This window comes from Siphateles boraxobius, unplaced genomic scaffold (assembly GCF_051911475.1).
Source record: "Siphateles boraxobius isolate OS27281-9 unplaced genomic scaffold, OSU_SipBor_1 24, whole genome shotgun sequence".
Classification (NCBI taxonomy): domain Eukaryota; kingdom Metazoa; phylum Chordata; class Actinopteri; order Cypriniformes; family Leuciscidae; genus Siphateles; species Siphateles boraxobius.
In genome coordinates, this window is record NW_027508855.1 from 567,147 (window position 1) to 590,000 (window position 22,854).

Below are 22,854 nucleotides of genomic sequence, written 5' to 3' on the forward strand. Positions count from 1 at the left end.
ATACCGAACTTGTCCTTTAACAAAAAAAACTGTTTGATTTGATAAAAAATATTTGTGGTTGTGTGTGTGTGTGTGTGTGTGTGTGTGTGTGTGTGTGTGTGTGTGTGTGTGTGTGTGTGTGTGTGTGTGTGTGTGTGTGTGTCTGTGTGTGTGTGTGTCCGTGTGTGTGTGTCTGTGTGTGTGTGTGTCCGTGTCTGTGTGTGTGTCCGTGTGTGTGTCCTTCAGTGTTCAGGGGACTTCCCCTCTCACTCCTTTCCGTCTCCCTGTGCAGGGAGGAGATGTTAATGGCTCTCTGGATGTGTTAATTAGCTTGAACAGTGGTTAATGAGGAAGGTTGAAATAGAGAAGGAAGAGAGAGAGAGAGTGTGTCTTTGGGTGCTTATTGTGTGAGTCTGTATGAGCGGAAGGGCATGTGTAGTCAAGTGGCACATTGGAGCGGTGGGAGGATTATACAGTGGGTTGTCTCACTCTGAAGGCAATGGAGGTCAGATGAGGGCAAGACTCTTAACACGGTCATTATAACTATATGACCACAGAGTTAGAAAGAAATGGGGGGAAATGTTCTGAATCAAATACAGCACCATCTACAGGCCTGGAGGTGTCTTTAACTTTAAAGCTAAAGTTACAAAACTCAGATTTTGACTGATGAGAAAGTTATAACTTGAATTTTATTGACCATTATAACATAATTTAAATGCATTTTCCCCCCGTTTGAACCAGTTGTATGTAGGGATGCAGCGATTACCGGATTTCACAATTAACCGCGCTTTAAAACGTCACGGTTAATTAATCGTAAAGACTATGCTACACCGAGTGTTCTGCACGGAACGGAACTTTTGCACCAAACGAAAACAAGGTTACACCAGCGGTGCACCAGCTTAATGCCGTGCTCGTCAACCACTATGGCAGGGGGACTAGCAGCGACGCTCTATTTCCACCGAAAAAACGCCTTAAGGGCCTGTTCACATATCGCGTCTTCTGCACGCTCAAGTTCGTTATTTCAAATGTAAGACTTATTGTGTTCTCATAAGGGAAGCGGCGCGCTCGTTTTTTCCAAGCGCGTGCGCGCCGTATCGAGATAAAAACATATCTACTTTTCAAAATGCCGCAAGCGCACCTTAGGTCAAGTGACAAGAACCAACACAGCAACGACAGACGCCTCCGGAGCGCAACCGCCCTAGCGCTTTGGAAAAAGGAGAACGTGGCGTGCAACTTTCAGCTTTCAGTGCAACGTAGAAAAACAACAACCAAAAAACAGCGGAATGTTTTGGTTACCCAAGTCTGTGGAAAACAGAATGTGACGTGCTCTCAAGAGTTTCAGTCAGTGAACATTTAACTTAATATCCTATTGCTTTCTCCTGTAAATGTTAGGCTTTGTAGTTTTAATATGCCCGGTGTAAAACACTAACATAAGATCAGGGCTGTGTAGACTTCTAGGACTACCAATTAACTGCATTTCAGTTATTAATAACACTACATGAGAGATGTTCTCAGTTTCTTTCTATAATTTTTACTTAAACTTCAAACAAACAAACCAAAATAATGAGATTATAATAGATGATTTTCTAAAGGCACATGTAAAATTTGGATTAATAATTTAAAAAAGAGTATTAAAATAAGTACAATAATATTGGAGTGGATAACATGTGGACTATATTTGTTTTCTTTTAAAAGAAATACATAGTTAATATTTAGCTTACATTTAATTCAATAGAGCCAAATACTTTGTTTATTCTTATTTTCATTGGGATTTATTATCCCTTTATTTGTTTTTAAGTCAAATACCAACAAGATATTGTTTTCATGTTATCAAGTTTTCTACCTCGGGTTGAAAATAAATTTAGAACAAACTAAACACTTAATCATTTTGTGATCTATTTCAATCAAAGAGCCCTGCAGCCATTGACATAATTTGTTATTTTAAAAGAAAAATGCTGGATGTTTACAAAGCACTTCTCTTTAATTCCAAAGGAAGAGATTGATTATCGTTTGTCATTTTATAATTTTGTACTGTGTTGTGGCAAATAACACATGAAAATCTAGTGTTGAGTGTTCATGTGATATTATACATATAGTGTTGTGAAATTAATTGATGCATAATAATCGTGATAATCGTTAAATCGTGATTATTTCTCAGACAATAATCGTACTTACAAAATCTTTAATCGTTGCATCCCTAGTTGTATGTAGCTTGATGCATTTGTTTTTGTCAGATGCTTTTATTCACAGTGACTTTGTACATTTTATCAGCGTTTATTAATTTTGCTTAATCTATAAATATCATATTGTTAATTCACACCATAATTAATTAAAGTAATAGTTCATAGAAATATAAAAATTCTGTTACAATTTATTTTGTAATGTCGTTCCAAATGTGTGGTGCACAAAAATATGTTTGTATTTTTTGTAAAATATGTTCTTTTGTTCTTCAAAAGGATACAAAAATCATACAGGTTTGAAATGCCATGAGGGTGATGGCAGAATTTTTATTTTGGGATGAACTATGCCTTAAACTAATGGTACCCTATACAACTTTATTGTGAAGTGATACTAAATAGTAGTGTTGTTAAAAATGTTGATATTTCAATATGTATCAATACTAAAATATCTGAAACGGTTCCATTGCTCCTTTTTTGCAGTATCGATACAGCGTTCTTGCTCTCTTCTCTCCGATGGCGAATTTACAGTTTGACACACACCCGCCTCCTTTCACTCACTCGTCTCATTCGCTTCGGACCCGGTTGAATAGTGCTTGTACTGCGCATAATTTTACTCATTCCCGCATGTTTCGCACTCACACCGAAAACGCATCTATATAATTGGTGCTCACTTAATGCCACCTCTTAAAAATCTCTCGATTACCAAATTTACTTTTTTTTCATGGCTTATTGCGCTTAAATTGTCAAATACATACAAAATTATGTCAAAATGTCCGTCTTTTCAAGTATTGAGGTAAATACAGTCAGTTTTGGAACGCAAATAGGTGAGAGAAAATGCATGTTATGTAACAATATATTGGATAGAGGCATGAGCTCTTAAAGTGACAGCAGCCTAATAAACCTGCTTCTGTCTATCATATTAATCAGAGAACAGAAGACAAAGAGCAAATCACTCACTGCACTTGATTGAATAACTTTTGTAACTTTAATTTTAAGCATTAATCTGTATATATTTTTTACAGTAAAGATTATCCAGTGTTATTTTACATTTCATTACTTTAATTTCTGTAGTATTTCTGATGAACACTACTGTTAGACCCATCTGAATAACTTAAAGACATGTTTCAGCCATTTAATTTTTATCTTTATTCTATTGTATTTTTTTTTTTGCTATCATTTGCAATTTATTTTTTATTATTTTATCACTGATTGTTTACTTGTCTTTTTTTTGTCAATTTAGTTCAACAATTCAAATAAAGCCTCTCTGTTCTGTGTGTAAGCTGTTACAACCAAATTACCCAAATTATCAAAAAATTATGATATTCAGTAATAACAAATTATCTGTATGGCAGGCAGCATATATGGCAGCTTTCCCTGTGGTATCGAAAATGGTATCATATATCAATATTTTTCAAGGTATTGTATGGAAGTTGGAAATTCCTGTATAGTTAATAAATAAATATAAATTGATAAATTCTATAAATGGTTATAGTTAAATAGTTAAATATACTAAACTTAGATACAGCCTCCAGTTTGCAGGAAAGAGTAAAATATGAACTAGAGAAAAAAGTGACTGACAGAAAAAAAGTGTGTGTGAGAGAGAGCGAAAGAGTAAAAGAGAGAGTTGCGGGTGCGAGTGAGTGAGCGAGCGAGCATATTAGGGAGAGAGAGAGTGAGCCTTTATTCTGAGTGGAATAGCTAATGAGGACCCTGCGGAGCCTAGCTTTGCTGTGCGCGTTCGTAATGAACAGTGGCAGCCTGGCACGCCGCGCCCATGAGCTTTATTATTCACACGCATACATCAGAATACGGCAGAGAAATTATGCAAATACTGTGGAGAGAAAGCTAGAGAGAGAGATGATGATGGAGAGAGGAAGAGAGACTGAAGGGTGGGGGGATTATTGGGGGAGAGAGAAAGAGGGAGTCTTTACAGCAGGTTGGAATTTGTTTTTTAATACTGAAATAAAAAGAGGCTCTGCTTCATAGAGGAAACGCGCTCTAATTTCTGAGAAGGCTGATTTAAATTGTATAGCTGCCATGTGTGTGTATCTGGATGCGAGTATTTGCACATCTCCTTTACAGGAACGAGGGAGCTATTGGACTGTATTGTAAATCCATCAAATATGTTTGAGATGCAGATTTCCACTGTGCGTCTTGGTGAGCGTATGTGCATGTATTTACTTAGAAGTACAAGTGACGCAGAACCGATGGGAAATTATACTCATTTTTAAGAAGACTGGCAAGTCTTTCATGTGCTTCTTTCAGGTCCCATCACTAGCATTCTCGCTAAAGACGTGCGTGAGCTTGCTTTGACCCAGGCTCAACACGAGTGGCCACTGCAACTCGTCTCATACTGTTGTTGCTACGCAAATGAACTCTCAAATTATGTGGTTTGTTGATAAGAAATGTGCTATTACTTTTCTCAGCATTTAAACTTAATGATTTTGTCTTGTGTGGACAATATATATACATTTTTTAAGGAATGATCTGAGGCATATGAAGATCCAGTAATCATTATTCAGCTTGAGCAAGAAACTCCCAGAACCACTTGCACCACCCTAGCAACCACCAAAACACCTCAGCAATCACATAACAATACACTAAAAACTCTCAGAACTCCATTGCAATCACATCTCAATCCTTTAAAAATACTCAGAACTGTTTAGCGTCCACATAGCAAATCGCTAAAACACTCAGATCACTCTAGCAAGCAGCCAAACACATAGCAATGTTTTCTGTAGTATTTTGTTTCCGACACAACTCTTGACTATTAAACATTACTGTAAAATGTTGGACGTGGTCATTTTGGGCCTAAAAAGGTATCAATCTTTGCTCTGCATTATCAACGAGCTGTTGGGAACAGTGGAAAATGTTTTACGGTGTAGAGGTCTTAAACACTAGCTTACGTTCCTGAGGCTGCTCTCCTCCTTCAGACTGGCCTTATATGGACTGACTGGGTTTGCTTCAGCTTCACCTCTCATCTACACCCTTTCTCTTTCTTTCTCCTATTGCTCTGTATTTCCGTCTCGTGTTCTGACTCTCAAATCTCAAATTCATGTTTTAGAGTTCTTAAAGCACTCTCAACAGTTGTACCTTTTAAAATTAGTGTGTGCATTGTCTTTGGAGGTGTTATTCTGACTGATGTTAACATCTGAGTGAAACAACTTTTGAGGACCTCTTGAATGTAGAGCAGGTTTAATACATGCCAATAATTTTTTTAAACCCTTAAATAGTATTGCAGAAGAGAAGCAAACTCCTGTGCAGCTATAATAATGCAGAATTGAAACCAGTAGCTTGTGCTAGTGTGAGTATTTCAGTAGCATACTAGCATGCAAGCTTTGTGTGGGAAAGCCCATTATGACAAAGGTCTGGGAAAGCCCCAGTTGCTCAGGGGAAAAAACTTTAGTTTAGGAATTTAGTTATCCTTAAATGGTTTTAGGGCCTACTCAGGACTTTTTAGGTGAATTTTTGACTTGAATGTGTCCCAGGCAGATTGATTATTTGCTTGGTTTGGATTATTATTAACGAGAAATCCTTATTCTTTAGGACTAAAAAAATAGTGTGCACCATAATATAATTTAAAAGTTTTTTTTAATATTTGCTTTGTTTTCATTTGCTTTGCTGCCAGAGCTCCACCTATTCAGATAAATGACTTAATGACACTGGTAAAAAATGTATTTTGTCTTTTAGGAGTTAATGAATGATCCTTTTAATGCATGCAAAAGTTTTGGTATCAGTAAGATGTTTTGTTGCTCAAATGTCCCTTGAGCAGCAAATCAGCATATGAGAATGATTTCTGAAGGAACATGACACTAAAGACGAGTAATGAAAAAAACTTGTGAACTGTGTATATTTTAATTTATAAAACAATATTGGTAAGGATTATTCGGTCTCTTAAGTTTGGCGTAAAGACATTTCCCTTTCATCTATACTTAATTCGGTGACACTTTAGGTTTCATTTGTTAACATTAGCTAATGTAACTATCATGACCTAACCATGACCAGTACATTTGTTGATTTTTGTTCATGTTAGTTAATAAATACAGCTGTTCACTGTTTGTTCATGTTAGTTCACAGTGTACAACAAATACAACTTTTGATTTTAATAATGGATTACTAGAAATTAATGTTAACAAAGAATAATAAATGCTGTAGAAGTGCAGTTTATTATTATTTCATGTTAACTAATGTAGTTAACTAATGAAACCTTATTGTAAAGTGTTACCCCTCAACTTAGTCATGGTCCCCAACACACTCAATGGAAAAAGTCAGGAGGGAGGAGGGAAAGGACAAATGTTGGAAGGTGTGAAGTTCTTAAAAACATGGCTTTGTAGTTTATACCTTCTTACAAACATGGTTGTGATTGATGGTTATGAACATGCTCCTCGCTCCTTCAGGCATACCATTTAAATGCAATATTAGAAGCAAAAGCAGAAAGAAGCAGTCTCTGTTATTTTACATTTTTATTAAACATGCCAGTCAGTTCATGTCAAATCACGACTCTCCTTGTGTACAACAATATTATATATTTAAAAATGAAATAAATTGTTTTTTAGCAGAATGTTTTTAAAATATGGCTTAAAATAGTAACAAAGAGGTCCTTTGTGTAAATATATGGTCCTTTGTTTTCAAGTCTCATTAAAATAGCTTTCCTGCTCTTGCGTATTGTGAATTGCATGTCTTGGATGGGATTGAACTCATTTTGAACTGACAAACCATGGACTGTCCAGAAGCAAACACTGTATTCTCGTACTGTCAGGGTGAAGGACAGCGAACTGCTCGGTCTGTTTGAAATCTGCATGTAGCGATAGCTTATGAATAAATAATCCCCATACGGCATCTCATGCAAATCCATGCAAATGAGGGCTCGAGGCCATACAATTTCCCAGCGTGTTTGTGTGCAGGGTGCATGTGTGTTTATATGTGGAGACGAGAGGGAAGAATTGGGTGTGTTTGTGAATGTGTGCACAGGAGGGCTTCTCAAATATAAGCTTTACTGTGTGTATCCATCCACACCAAATTGATGACTTTGCAGTTAAGACTATTGACATGCATTTACGAAGACTAGCAGTATTGTATCATGATTCTGGTGCAGTAGGATGTGTTTCTGAGATGTTAGGGACAAGGTCAGCAACGGGTTTAGAATATAGAGACTTTGTTAAATATAGTAGATAATAATGTTGTGATTTATTTATTTATTTATTTATTTTCCGGGGGGAAGGGGGTGGAGGATTTCTGTTGTTGTTGTTCCTGTGCCTCCCCTCACAAATTTAATTGCATAGTTCACCCAAAAATGAAAATGATGTCACACAAAACATGCATGACTTGCTTTTATTGGTGACTTGCTTTCTTCTTTCTATGTGTATTTTGTCCATACAGTGAAAGTTCATGTTGTTTTGGACCCCACTGACTTCCAAAATAACATGCTTAAAACACTCTTATTTTGTACAGGTTTAGGACAACATGACAAGCAAATGATGATAAAATGTTAATATTTGAATGAACAGGCCCTGTATTACTTTTATGTCACAGTAATGTTTTTGAATGACTGAGAAATAAACTGGATTCTGGAAAAGATTTTAAAAAATCACTCTAATTCAGTATTATTGCATACCCACAATGCCTTTCTAATTGAGAAAGACCCATCATTGTCTTTTGTGCTAATGAAGCCTCTACAATGACTTACCCTGTGTTACATTAGGTTTTGCATCAAGACCAAGTAGATTATCTTTCCATTTCCTTTTTGTGTGTCTCCAGTTTATTACTTGCTTTTTTCCTTTTCTTTCACTCTTTTCTATGGTGAACAAAACTCAAACAGAACTCATTGGATGCATCTGTTCATGCTTTTTTGCACTTGTTTTACTCACTTATTCTTCATTTATTGCTGCTAGACTCACTGTATTCAATTTATTATTGTCCTTTATGGTTTGGTTTCTGTCGTTGCTTCTGATTTGTTAAAGTAACACTATGTAGTTTTTCAACCTTCATAATATATTTCTAAGACCCTTGTGATGGTACATCGACTTACAATAGGTTAAATGAGACGTCTGCCATAGCCTGACGTGGTCTGTATCGCTTTTACTGGCACTATGTAACTTCGGGTTTCAGGTAGTAACCGGAGCACAAAAAGAACTACAAAATTCGACTGCTTTACGGGATACATAGTTTTTCTTCGTTTGTGATGTCTTTCATAAAATCATGCATCATACTCTACCTTGTCTGTGGCCATTGTTGATTCCAAAGCCGTAGCTGGATAAACAGCGAGCGTGCGTGTGCGACAGTAGGCTGCGGTAGGCTAAAATATTTATGACAGCGGTAATGGACAATTCCGCTTCCAACCTGTAGGGCGACCGCAGAGGAAAAGTTCCTTGGTGTTGCTTTAATTCAGGTAGCCAGCTAAAATCCAAAATATAGCAGCAGCTTTGACAATATATACTCACAAAATTATACAAAACAACATTCAATACATACATGATAGACTTAAGCAAAGAGGTAAAAGAGGTCATACATTATGTGTATGTTTTGAATATTGTGTGTAATGTACTCTACCATTCAAAAGTTTGGAGTTGGTAAGAATTTTTAAATATGTTTTTGAACGAAGTCCCCTATGATCACCAAGGCAAATAATATAATAATAATAATAATAAAAAGATTCCTGTGATGCAAAGCTGAATGTTCAGCTGCCATTACTCCAGTTGTCAGTGTCACATGATCCTTCAGAAATCATTCTAAGATCAAAAGTTGTGCTGCTCAATAAAACTATGAATTTCTTAAAAAAATTAATTAAATTAAAAAATTAAAATCTGACTCAAAAAATGTTAACAGTAGTGTATATACTTGATATAGCATGTAAACTGTGTCGTTTGGAGCAAGTCAAATTATTTGCTGTTGCAATTTGTCCAATAGATGTGAATTTTGAACACTTATTAACATGAGCTCAGTATCTCCCCCGCTTGTCTTATTTTCTGCAGTGGTGAGCAGAACTCTTAGTGGATGATGGGCCTGTGTTTGTGTGTGTTGATGTGTGTGTGGCCTTTGGCTGGATCAGGTCTGTGTCTGCTGCTGTCTTGTTGTTGAACATAGACAGTAGGCAGAGTAATTAGCCTTCTGGCCAGTGTGTGTGTAAGGGAGAAAGACAGATATAGTGGCGGAGAGAAGCAGTAAAGTGTCTTCAGTTCTCTCTCTGCCTCGTTCTCCCTTTCCCTGAAGCTGCATGTTTTACATGGACTGAAGCCCATTTTACATGGTGTCTGCCTCTCATACAGACATGCGAAGGCTTCCACACATAAGTCAATCATGCGTGTGCGTGTGTGTGTGTGTGTGTGTGTGTGTGTGTGTGTGTGTGTGTGTGTGTGTGTGTGTGTGTGTGAGGAAGAAAAAGTGTAACTGTTTGTGGCACCAGCAGCCTTATTATCCCTCTGTCCCCCATCCTTTCATTCTTTTCTTGTACAGCTGACACACTCTCTCTCTGTCTCAGTGTTCAAACATCAGTATAGCAATAAGTATAGGGCAAACAAATAATAGTTTGAACAACAAAAACATTCATGCCAAAATGCAAAGCCATGCAACATATTTTTTCAAATGCTTTGTTTTATATTAACTCTGAGGTCTTAGTATTAACTCTTTTAGGTCAGATTAAATAACATAACAACATAATTATTTTACTTAATTGTATATAATTAAATTGAATACATAAATAATTAAGTAAAAAATAGAAATATAGAATATAAAATTATTAAACGTATGTGTGTGTGTGTATATATAACAAAAAAGCTAAATTTGAACTTGTTTCACTCATTTTTTTATGCTGAAAATATAAAATAAAATATAATAAAATCATTTTCAATAGTAGTCTCAAATTTTTAGTTGTCAGATTTCATAATCAGAAGATTTAGTAAGTAGAAAATCTCATGCAGGTCCAAATGAAGAAGGTTTTATTCTATGAGCTTTACGATTCATGTTTTTGTTCATGAAGTCTTTGTTTGGAGGTGAGGCTGTGAGGATCCTTGTCACACACCCGCATCTTTCATAAACCATCCACGAATCAATGATTATATGTCTACAGAATCGATTCAGAAATCCTGGACGGAGGAACCACTGTCAGACCCTCCTATGTCAGACTCTCTCTCAGTCTCTCACTCTCCCCACACCCCTCACCTCATAAATTTGATAGAAAGCATTGGTTTTTCGAGCCTCAAGTGCCCACCCCCCTACACTCTCATGCACAGCATACACGCTCGCACACACGTATGTCTAATCGTCATTACCGGCTTGACTCACTGTAGCGTGTGGCCTCGATTGGAGACGGTGGCTACAAGTGCCAGACAGCCTCTCTGAATGTGTTTGTGTGTTTGTGTGTGTTCGCATGCATATGTGTATGTGCTCTCGTGCCCCCACCTGCTGCCAATTCACTCAGCCAGAGAGTACGAGAGGGAGACAGAGACAGAGAAGAAGAGGGTCTGTTCCCCTGGCTGGGTCATGGGGGTCCTGTGGAAGGACAGCCGTCCTCTCTCATTCATATTCATTCATTCTCCCTCGTCCCCTTCAGCTGCCACCTCTCCGGTAACAACACCCCCTACAACAACCGCCCACCCATCCCCACCCCACCCCACCCCGAGCATCTCTTTGTGCCCGGCGAGAGGCTCTCCTTTCCAGCCACGTTTGCCTTTTGTTCCTGCCCAGTCCTCCCCTCCCCTGGTTCTCCTCAGCAAGCGGCAGACGGCTGGTTGTGTTTGGGACCCAGCTGAACAAACACACACCGGGTCTGAGCAGGATGAGAGGGGGAGGAGGACACACCTGACACCTCCATTGCGGCCTTTTAGCATTCTGCCTCCACATTTTCTCTTGTTTAGGGAGTGTTTGTGTAGGACATGTCTACCTTGTTGTGTTTTGGTGGAAATGTCTTGTTTTGCATGTTAGGTTCTAAGTAGGGGTGGGCGATATGACCAAAATCTTATATCACGATGAGTAATTTTAATTCATAATAACGATATATATCACAATATAGTTATTTTTGCTTTAAATGAGGATTTATGATATCAAATTTTTTGACGCCATTTTCAATATCATTTTAAAAGCTAAAGCGTCATTTTAAAAGCTTACGTAAACAGTGATAAAGAAAGAGCAAAGAAAACAAACTCCAATAGAACAAGGACAAAAAAAGACCTACCTGAAAAATTATAAATAGGGGCTTTCACACCGGGTAGTTCTAGGAACTAGCCACCAGGGTAGGTTAGGGTTAGGGTTAGTTTGTGGAGTAAATATATAGGCTATAATCTGTGTGTTTACACAGCGTTTTTAAAAATGGCAGGTGCTAGTGTTTTGCGTATGTTCGGCCAATCAGCGGTGCGAACACGCCAAAATCGGGGTACTTTCCGCCAATAGTTCTAGGAACTATGAAAAGGTTCCTCCGGTGCGAAAGCCCCTAATACTATATAAAATGTATAAAGTAATAAAAAAAAAAAAACAATGCATAGTTTTTACTTTGTAAATTAAATATATATTTATTCTTATTAAAGTTACAAAAGGGATTCAGTCAAGAAGGGATTCAGTCTTTTTTGTTGTTTGATTAACATTAATATGAACAGAAGGTAAATTTGGACGTGGTCACTTTAAGACCGACTGTTCCAATATACTCGTGCATTTTCTTTCTTAACTGTTTATGTTCACTTAAGACATAAATTACTGTGTTTACTTGCAAAGACATGGTCACTTTGACACATAGGTATGTATATTTAACCGTTTAAGCCAAATTAGGCGTCAAAAAGCTCACACGCTCTATAAAGAGCAGCTTCATGCCGCGCATCTCTCAGACAGCGCTGACAGTCTTAAATGAGTTTTCTTTCGCTGCTAATTGCTCTTCAACGGTTTAAAATCACCTGTTCTTAAACCGCAATGGTTAAAAACAAATGTAAATGATAATCGTTCGTGACCGTGCAGCACAGCAACGTCACATGAGTGTAACCGCGATAGAGAAAATAGTCCAAAATCTCTACCGGTTAATCGTGTCTACCGGTATATCGCCCAAACCTATTCCTAAGTATATCCTGGATGGTCGCTATACACCAATTACCAATTTATATTGTGCAGTGTCAAATCTTTAAGACTTTGCGGTGGGTATCTCTGTGGTGACTAGCTCCTCTTTGATTGTGTTCATGAACGCAGATTTTGTAAAGTACATGAGCTGCCTGCAGATCTTAAGCTGTTACCCACGGGTTCTTGATCACTCATGTAAGAATACTAGAATTCTACACATGCACTGGCCATTATCTTTCATTAGTCAACAGAGTAACAAAAGCGCTGAATTTTTACCACGTGTTACTATCTACCTGATGACAGGCAGATGGAGAACCTACTAGCACATGTAATGATTAATCCTTTATCAATCACATTGAGTGTGTTTACTTTGGGTTTTTAATTGCAGAGGTGATTAGAGTTGGTTGAGCATTTGTGTGAGTAGTTTATTTTATATATATATATATATATATATATATATATATATATATATATATATATATATATATATATATATATTTGTCATCAGTTTAGTCAACAGTACTACTCTCAGAAAAAAATGGTACAAAAGCTGTCAGTGGGACCGGTATCCTTTTAAAAGGGTTATAAGATGTGACATTTATGTACTAATGTACACTTTTGGTACCAATATATACCTTTGAGGTATTAATATGCAGGTACAAAGGTGTATCTTTTGAAAGGGGACCGCCCCAGTGACAGCTTTTGTACTTTTTTTTCCTGAGAGTGTATACTGTTCAAAAGTTTGGGGCCAGTAAGATCAACAATATTTTTTTTTTTAAATCCTGAACAAATCACAACATATTATTAACAATGTTGAAAACAGTTGTGCTGCTTAATACAATTATTAAGCAGCACAACTGTTTTCAACATTGATAATAATATTTCCAAATCAGCTTATTATAATTATTTCTGAAGGATCATGAAGAATGATCACTGAAGACTGGAAAAATGGTTTTGCCATCAAAGCAACATTTTAAAGTTACAATATTACTGTTTTTACTGTATTATTGATGAAAAAAATTATGCCTTGGTGAGCAGAAGAGACTTCTTTCAAAAAATTACCTAATTAAATCTTACCCACTTGAATGTGTGTGTGTGTGTGTGTGTGTGTGTGTGTGTGTGTGTGTGTGTGTGTGCGCGCGCGTGTGTGTGTGTGTGTCTGTGTGTGTGTGTGTGTGTGTGTGTTTGTGTGCACGTGCGTTCGTGTGCGTGCGTGTGTGTGTATCATATTTTCACTATTTTCTATTTTTCTCATATAAAAATTGCATTTAAACAAACGGACATTAGAAGTTTCACAATTATCCCTTTATAGACATCATAGTCCTCTCAGATCACTATGCTGTATTTGTATCGGACAGCGTGCTGTATTTTTTAGAAGTAGTAATGGTAGTGTAGAAGACCAGCAAGCTGATTTAGGAGTCCTTACCAATTCCTCATAAACACCAGACCTACGTTTGAGACAAAAGAGCTCATACCACAACATGAAATACAACCTTGAGCTGAGTGTCCTCAAAGCTGCACAGATGAACAGGATGACGAGGGGAGATGAAGCACATGGAAGATTAAACCCAAAGAAGAGAGTGAACAATATAAAAGCAACACAAAGATATTGATGAGACTATAAAAATAATAAAACTGTAAAATAAAATAAAACTATAAAATGTGTAATTATGGTAATTTTATATGCAGGATATACAACTACTTAATTAGAAAAATGGGTAAGATATGGCCCATATATCTGACCCATATATCTTTCTATTAATTTATTTTTAATTAGTAACATACATTACCGTGTCATTTAAGAAGAGAAAATAAAATGTATTGGAGGTGTGCATATTTAGAACCATTGAGTAAATAAGAGAAATACTAGCACAGAGTCACCTTTGTATGGTCATTAAATATTACATGAGCAAAAAAGAGAGAAAGAGTTTTACGGAGGTGTCCACCTTAGACAAACAGAGACACATAGTCACTGGTCTGGCACTGTGAGTGAATATATAACCAAAAGAGGTCTTGACTGCTCTGAGTGAGACTACATTTTCTTCTCCTGTTCAAACACAGACTCACTGGATGCTCATGTATCTTAAACACACTTTTAAAAGAGATTAAAGGGAATAGTTTGCCCAAAAATGAAAATTCTGCCATTGTTAACTCACCCCCATGTAATTCCTTATGTCCACAAAAGATGTGTTAGAGAAGAACTGTTTTTGTACTTAATAAGAGTCCAAAACAGAATCTTGTTTTGTGAAAAAATAAATTAATATAGATTTGAAATGACATTAGGTAAGTCCATTTCTGGGTGTACTATCCCTTTAACTCATGAAGTAATGAGTTCAAGAGAACCATCAACAAATAACACCTGACGCAGGGGTTTTCGTAACATCATTAAGACTCTGAGTGACACAATATGACCGTCGGTCCTTAAAAAACCCAATGTTGTCGAGTGAATGGGCAGACAGTGGCACGACCCCCCCTCCCTGTGAGCTTTGTCGTGTGGCCTTTGATTTACAATGTCATTCTCAATATCCAAATGAGCAGCTGTAGTCCAAATAGGTTTGTTCAAGTTGACTGATGGACCTTTGATTAAGATCAAAATAACTTCCTTTGAGAATTATTTCCTGTGATTTTGTAAGAGTCGATTACAACAACAAAAAAAGACATAAACAGTTGATTTGCCTGGGTACATATGACCCATTGAACTAAGTAAAGGCTTTTCAAAGAAGTTAAAATATCCTTGAAAAATACTCAGCGTTTTAATGTGAGGCGGTATCATAACTCTCCAATAAAACTCACTATCCGAGGTTTTAAATCTGCCTGCTTTTAGCTATAAAATCAATGCAAGATCATATAGCATGAGCGCTATATTATTTGGGGACCTTCTCAGTTACAGAAGAGATCTACCTTGAGTACTTCCCACCACCCCAACACAAATTGAAGCACCAACAAATTAAGTACATGAAGTACAAGAAGAAAGAAACCACACAGTATCTTACAATCTGGTTCAATAGGACTACTTCAGGGAGCTGGCGCTATTGAGCAAGAGACCCTCATGAGAAGATATGAAGCAATTATTATGCACATTAATGGCTGCAAAGATGGAGAAGAATTTGATGCCTTCTCATTGTCATTGACCTTTGCCCAGTGACTCATGTGGCTTGTTGCACAGGCCCCGTTTTAGATTGAACGTCATGCCTGTTGAAACCCATTGCAAGCGGTGTTGGTTGCCTCTCCCTGTCAACGCCAAGAAATGTCACCACGCTCCATGTTTGTGTGTGTAACCCAGCAGGTGGTTGGTTTGGTGTGTCTCAGTAACAAAATAGAGGTCACATTTCTTTCCTTCTCGCCCTTGAAGAAGCATCTTTCCTATGTATGTTGGCCTCAAACAGCTGACAGAAACAAAAAAACTGGAGGTGAAAGGACAGTTACTGTGTCTTCTCTCACTGTTTTTCTTTGTATATTGATACTTTGGTAATTTTGCATGTATAAAATACTTTGAACTTTTACTTTGAAATTGGAAATTGAGTGAAGGAGAAGAGCGGTTGAAATATCAAATCAATGAAATGGATGGGAGAAAGTCTTACGGATAGAGGACGTTCGAGAGAGAAAAGAGAGCGAGGGAGAGGAGTCACAAAGGACTCGGAGAGCGAGAGAGTGCAATGTAACTAGGGAAGACACCAAGAAATGGATGGACGGAGTGATATAAATATAGAAAGAGTGAGAGATAAGAGTGATAAAGAAATAGAATTCTAGAGAAAGGAGAGTGATAACCCTGGCTCCTCTTCCATGACTGAGGAGGGAGCGGCCTCTGTGGGCTCCTGCTGTAACCATAGAAACGGTTGGAAGAGGAAGAGGAAGTGGCAGAAAATAGAATGTGGCTTTGCTGAGCCCTGCAGTCCTGCAGCAGCGCTCTCCTCCCCGTACCAGAGAGAGAGAGAGAGAGAGAGAGAGAGAGAGAGAGAGAGAGAGAGAGAGAGAGAGAGAGAGAGAGAGAGAGAGAGAGAGAGAGAGAGAGAGAGAGAGAGAGAGAGAGAGAGAGAGAGAGAACGTATGAAACGAGGGACGGGGTGCAGGGTGAATAATTGGAGGAAAAGTATGGGGCGAGGGAAAAGTGAGAATTATAGTAGTTTAAGTCCAGAGAAGAGGAGAGAAGAGACTAGAATAGAAGTTACAATTAAAGAGGAGAGTAAATGAGACAAGGTGAGCAGAAATGAGACGAGAACAAACCAAAAAGATTTAGAGTACGGGAGGTGAAAGATGTAGAGACTTAATAAGAGAGATGTGTTTTTGTACATCTCAAACATGTATACGATAGGAGAATAAAAAAGAAGCGTCAAACAGACAGAGAGAGAGAGAGAGAGAGAAGGAGTGAGGAGTAATTGCAATGACCCTGGAGAAAACAGAGGAGAGGAAGAGGAGTGAATGTAGAGGAGACAGAGAAAGGGAGGGAGGGTGGAACGTTCCAGAGAAAGGAGAAGAGCGAGTACACAGTGCAACCAAGAGGGAAGAGAGGGAAGGAGAGTTTTGCTTTCTGAAATATAGTATGGTACATTGGTTCACCTTTGACCTATGTGCTAATGACATTATTTGGACATAGGTACTATACAAAAAAAAAAAAAAGATTTAAAAAAAATGGTAATGAAACGGTTCTAAATTTGGACACTCTTAGGTGAACTGCTGTCCATTAGACCTAAATTGGGCCATTGTAAATTGTTATGTCTGTACGTTTCACCAGTCATGCATATGTCATTGGACATCTGCTTAAAGTTGTTTGACTAACGATTTATTGATTTTTTAACAATGCACTACCTTTCAAAAGTTTTGGGTCAGTAAGATTTTTAAGGAAAAAATTATTTATCTTTTTTTTTTCACTTTTTTTTTTCTTCAAAAGTGACAGTAAAGACTTACATTAACAAAAAATATATATGTATTTCAAATTTCAAAGAATCCTGAAAAAAAAATATCATAGTTTCCATAAAAATATTAAGCAGTACAACTGTTTCAAACATTGATTTGGAGCAAAATCTTTGTCATCCCTACAAATTCTAATGGGTAAAACTCTAAAACTATATATCTGAAGTATATTCCTGTTCATATGCATATGCGTTTAAGTTCGCCTTAATAATCAGGGACACTTATAATAGTTTAGTTATACTTATAATAGATAATAGATTAATTGTTGGAATAATAATTTCCACTATCTGGGTAATAGTTAAGTTTAAATCAACTGCATGGTAACAATCTACCTGGAAAAGGACGTGTATTGGGCCCACATGCACAATTGCGTGCAAATAACGTGCAAATTGAGAATGTTCTCTTTAAAAAAAAACTCTAAAGATCAGAGTTGTAGACTTGCAGATGCTAGTTGGGTGATGGAGTCAAAAAGTCTCCAAAATTATGATCAGACCTCACCTATAAAACCACAACTTGTTTGAGTAGGTTGCAATATAAAATCCTTTGGTGATCGACATCAAACAGCAATCTCATGCACCTACAGTTTGCCAGGCGTTACTGGAACTTTATGGTCAGATGAGAGCAAAATAAAGCTTTTTGGAAAAACACCAGAGGTGAGTTTGGCATAGACCGAAACATTGCCATGTAGAAAAGTACCTCATACCCACTTTGAAGTAATGTGTAGGATCTCTAATGTTGTGGGGCTAATTTTCATCCAAAGACCCCAGACAACTTTTTAAGATACACAGTATCATAAACTCCAAGTATCAGCAGAAATTGTATCAACAACTGACTGACCCTGTCTGGAAGCTTAAAGCTCCAAAACACAAAATAAACAACAGAACAGTTCATGACGATAGAATTAGGGTTTTCCATGGACATAGCAGTCCCCTGACCCAAACCCCATAAAAAAGGAATTGTCTCAGATCTCTTGGCATTTGTTCATCAACCCATCAACTAGTAAACACACATGCGTGTGTGTGTGTGTGTGTGTGTGTGTGTGTGTGTGTGTGTGTGTGTGTGTGTGTGTGTGTGTGTGTGTGCGGTGTGCGTGCGTGTGTGGACGACGTGGACGATGTCTGAGTATTTAACCTGGCCACAAAAAAAAAAATCTTTGTTTATGAGTGTTACTACTTGTTTTGAGAACTTATTTTAACATTGTAGCAATGTTCAGGGAAGAAGGGGGCGGGAACCGGCGAACAATTAAAATACTTTATTAGAATAAAACAAACAAACAAAAAATACCGCCAGCAGTCGTCCGCGAGGGGCAACCGAAAATAAAATACAAAAACCAAACACAGGCCTGTTCCTCTCTCGATCATCAACGTCGTCGCTCCTCCTTTATGCTTCCGCTCCTCCGTGAGAGATGCGAGACCGGTGTGCTTCACATGTGTTGCTCATTAGCAATCGCACCACCGGCCTCGCGCCGTTCTCTCACGTCCCTCGGCCGTCCTGTTCGCCACATACCCCCATCGCCCCTCACAGGCCGGGGGGTACCCACGTAACTGTGCCCCCCCAACGGCGGCGGCGATCCCTGGTGGGTATGGACCGGCGAGCCGAGGGAAACGGAAACGGAAGCATGAGGAGCGACAGATCAAAAAAAAAATTGGTCCGGTTGCCACAACGCGCTGCCATCTGGACCTCCACCAGCTGGGCGATCTCCTGCGCGGTGCCAGGCGGTGACGCTGGGTAGCCCTCGGTGGACGGCTCGACACTCCTCCGCCGCCCGGTGGACAGCGACGGCTCCTTGGACTCTAGGGCAGACGGCAGGAGTCCCCCGCTCCCTGCTCCTCCCCTTCACTAGTGGACGGCAGCAGGCTCCGGCCCACGGCGGCAACTCCCCCGCTCCCTCCCGGACGGCAGCCGCCCCTCCAACTCCCCCGCTCCCTCCCGGACGGCAGCCGCCCCTCCAACTCCCCCGCTCCCTCCCGGACGGCAGCCACCCCTCCAACTCCCAGGCAGCCGGCAGCAAGCTCGACCGTCCCCCCGGCAACTCACTCCAGCGCACCGCCTCGAGCGTCCATGGTCGCGAGTCCCCCGCTCCCTGCTCCTCCCCTTCTTCGGCGGATGGCAGCAGGCTCCGGCCCACGGCGAGCAGCGGCGACTTGCGCACCATGCTCGATGGCACCGCGGATTCCCCACAGTGGCGAGGACTCTCTGACAGCGCGTTCCTTCCTCTTCCCGTGTTCGGCACCAGTGTAGCAAAGTTCAGGGAAGGAGGAGGCGGGAACCGGCAAACAATCAAAATATTTATTAAAATAAAACAAACAAACCAAAAATACCGCCAGCAGCCCCTGGCGGACGACTGCTGGCTACCCAAAATAAAACACAAATACAAAAAGCAAACACAGGCCTGTTCCTCTCTCGATCATCAACGTCGTCGCTCCTCCTTTATGCTTCCGCTCCTCCGTGAGAGATGCGAGACCGGTGTGCTTCACAGGTGTTGGTCATTAGCAATCGCACCACCGGCCTTGCGCCGTTCTCTCACGTCCCTCGACCGTCCTGTTCACCACAAACATACTTAACAGATTGTGATGTGTTCAAACATTAACAAAGTGTCTCAAAAATAGATACAGATTGTCTATCAGAACCACCTTGTTCAATGGGAATGTGCATAGCGGGTCTAGATTGGGCACCAGTCTATGTGTATATAAGTGTATACGAGTGGGTGCCTGAAATCCAATGCTAATCTTGGTTCATCATGTCCCATTGAGCTGCATGTATGTGTGTCTGCTGGCTGGTTTGGCAGACTCATGTCTGGTCAGCTGTCTGGACACTTGGCCTGCACACAGGCTTCAACACTGAGACACGTGGCTGTCAATGACTGCTTTATCTCACTGAGACAGCATTGGGTGGTGACTACACGGGGGGTCTTATTGTGTGTGCGTGTGCAAGCGATTGGAAAGGGGGGATTAAACAGCTGTGGTCAAAAAATGGACAGAGGGAGGTACCAGATTTAGCTTGGCAGATGGATGGACTGATGATGACCATTTCTTTCTTTAACACCCTTTCTCTCCATTTCCCTTTTCTTTCTCTGTCTGTCTTGTGGAGTTCAAATCTCTTTCAGAGTTTCAGTTTACAGATAAGTTTGACAATGCAGACTTTTTTTTACATGTATTTTCAGTGGAGTGCAAAAGAATCTAGTTTAAAAGCGGAAATAAAGAAACTTCAGATTTTGAAAACTTCATAAATAAATTTTATTTGATGTTAAATGAATAGGCCCTAAATGTTTGAGATTTTAGATATCAAATTTACATGTAGTGTATCATATGACTTTTTACAGATGGTCCGATGTTCTCGCTTCCATTAAAGCACACGATACTCTTTAGAACAGAACAATTGGAATAGTGATCTCAGACTTTTGGCCATTTTATTTGTCATATAAAGCACTATTCAAAAATTGGATTTTTTTAAAGCAGAATTTTTTTTTTATCTTTCTAAAGTCTCTTATGATCAATCAGGCTGCATTTATTTGACTGAAAATACAGTAAAAACTGTAGTATTGTGAAATATTTTAAATGTAATTTATTGCTGAGATGGCAAAGATGAATTATTAGCATCATTACTCCAGTCTTCACTGTCACACTGTCCTTCAGAAATCATTCTAATATGATCTGATTTGCTGCTCATGAAACATTTCTTATTATCATCAATGTTCAAAACTATTTTGCTGATTAATATTTTTTTTTTGTAGAAACTATGATACATTTTTTGATGAATAGAGAACAGCACTTATTTAAAATGGGAATCTTTTAAAACCTTATAAATGTCATAAAGTCACTTTTGATCAGTTTATTGCATCCTTGCTGAATAACAGTTTTAATTTATTTTACAATAATCTTAGGGACCAGTTTATTATTATTTTTGATCATCACAAAGGCAAATGGTTAACTTTAATGACATGAGTTTGGTGTTTGGAAGGAGCATGTTAATCTAATCCTGCCAATCATTGTCGTAACAATCACACCTGCACTCTTCCTGCATCCACCTAGACCACTTGGGAAACAAAATGTTTGTTACTGTTGGTTGTCTGAACTTTACAAAACACTAACTGCTTGTTTGTAACATCATGTTCAAACACAGATGTTTGCTGATATCCAACAATACCACAAGCAAGGAAAGAACAGGACGTCTGGTGGAAGGACCAGCAAGGCTGGTAACCGGCATTTGTTGTCAGTGATATTCGGTTAGTTTTGTATGGTAGTGATTTATCTCAAAAGAAAATACATATAATAAGACTGGCTTGATATTGTCAGATACAGCCTCAACCTCAATTAAACTGAGATAATAAAAAAGTGTTTCTTTCTATCACAGGACCAGTTCCACTCTGTGACCTTCCTGGAGTAAAACCAAAAGCCTCCTTCACCTCCTCCTTTAGCTGTGGCTTCTTGAGCTGGGACTCAGGAGCGAGTTGCTGGGAAACCAGGCATACACAGCCAAATTGCTCAGTTTTGCCAGATGTCTTGTGGAGTGAATCATGTAGCACTGGTGTCTGAACCAGCCCCACCACCTCCCCCCGCACATGCGGAGGCACGAACACATACACAGAGCTACAGCTTGAACTTCATACGGTTCTAAGGCCCTTTCATTGTCAGTCTTAGACTTGAGCTCCAACTCTTGCCAGAGGCTGTAGTGACACAATGGAGGCTCTGTTTTTAAACCAAAAAGCATAGGGCACAGAATAAGTTCTGTCTCTCTCTTTAGGCTACATACAACTTTCTCTTTTTTTTCCCTCTCATGAACACAAACCCACATAATCAATTAAGTTTCCTCAGCTCCCCATAGGCCTTCAAAGTGGCCTGAGTCAAGGATATTGTGTTTTTTATGCCTGTGACCTTGTCTAGTGTCAAAGAGCAACTGGTCCAACAGACAGATATGTGAGTGAATGCGTATATATGTGTGTGCGTGTTTAGGCTGCATTTATTTTATATGAAAAACAGAATAAACAGCAATATTGTGTAATATTATTAAAATTTAAAATAACTGCTATTCCTGTGATAACTTCTTTAATCCAGTCTTCCGTGTCACATGATCCTTCAAAAACCATTATGTTTATACAGTGGTGAACAGTAACACAGTATTTTTCAAGTATCTGTACTTTATCTGAGTCAATTTTTACTTCACTACATTCCAAAGCATAATTTCGTACTTTTTACATTTCATAAAAACATGCCGTTCCTCATTATTTTTGTCAAAAAATCGTCAACCGCTCCGAGAAGCGATAGCGGTGTCTGATTCGTGATTGAGCGGATTCTTTACAATGACCCTGTTAAATCGTTTTGCAACCGATCCGATTGAATCTACTTTCGAGTCAGCAACACAGGGGGCCCTATCTTGCACCCGACGCAAATGACTTTGTACACTGACGCATGTATCATTCCTATTTTGCACCCGCGCAAATCGGACTTTTCCCTCCACAGACACAGGTCAGTTAACTAAGAAATACACTTGCGCTCCCCGGGGCGGTTCAGCGCAAAGAGGAGGCGTGTTCCGGCGCAAACTTTCCCTCATGCTAGTTTGCTGTTCTATAAAACAATTGCGCCACTGACCAGAAAAAACCTAATCTAAAGTCAGTGGCGTGTAGCATTCAGATGCTATTTTAAGCTCGCATGCTTGGCCATAATACAGAGTGTGAACAACGCGCATACACTATAGATGATTCTCTCATCTACACAGATGCATTTAACTTTTTGCAAATGATACATTATTA

General features: G+C 38.9%; 1 protein-coding gene across 1 annotated transcript in view; it reads left to right on the plus strand.

Moving 5' to 3' along the window:
* LOC143749292 (uncharacterized) overlaps positions 1-22,133 on the plus strand; it is an 85,297-nt gene extending 63,164 nt beyond the window's left edge. Inside the window, exons 4-5 of the mRNA XM_077241837.1 lie at positions 21,228-21,330; positions 21,459-22,133. Coding sequence (XP_077097952.1) covers positions 21,228-21,330; positions 21,459-21,640 — 285 coding nt within the window. The 3' untranslated portion in view covers positions 21,641-22,133. The remainder of the gene's footprint in view (positions 1-21,227; positions 21,331-21,458) is intronic.
* The last annotated feature ends 721 nt before the right edge of the window (positions 22,134-22,854 follow it).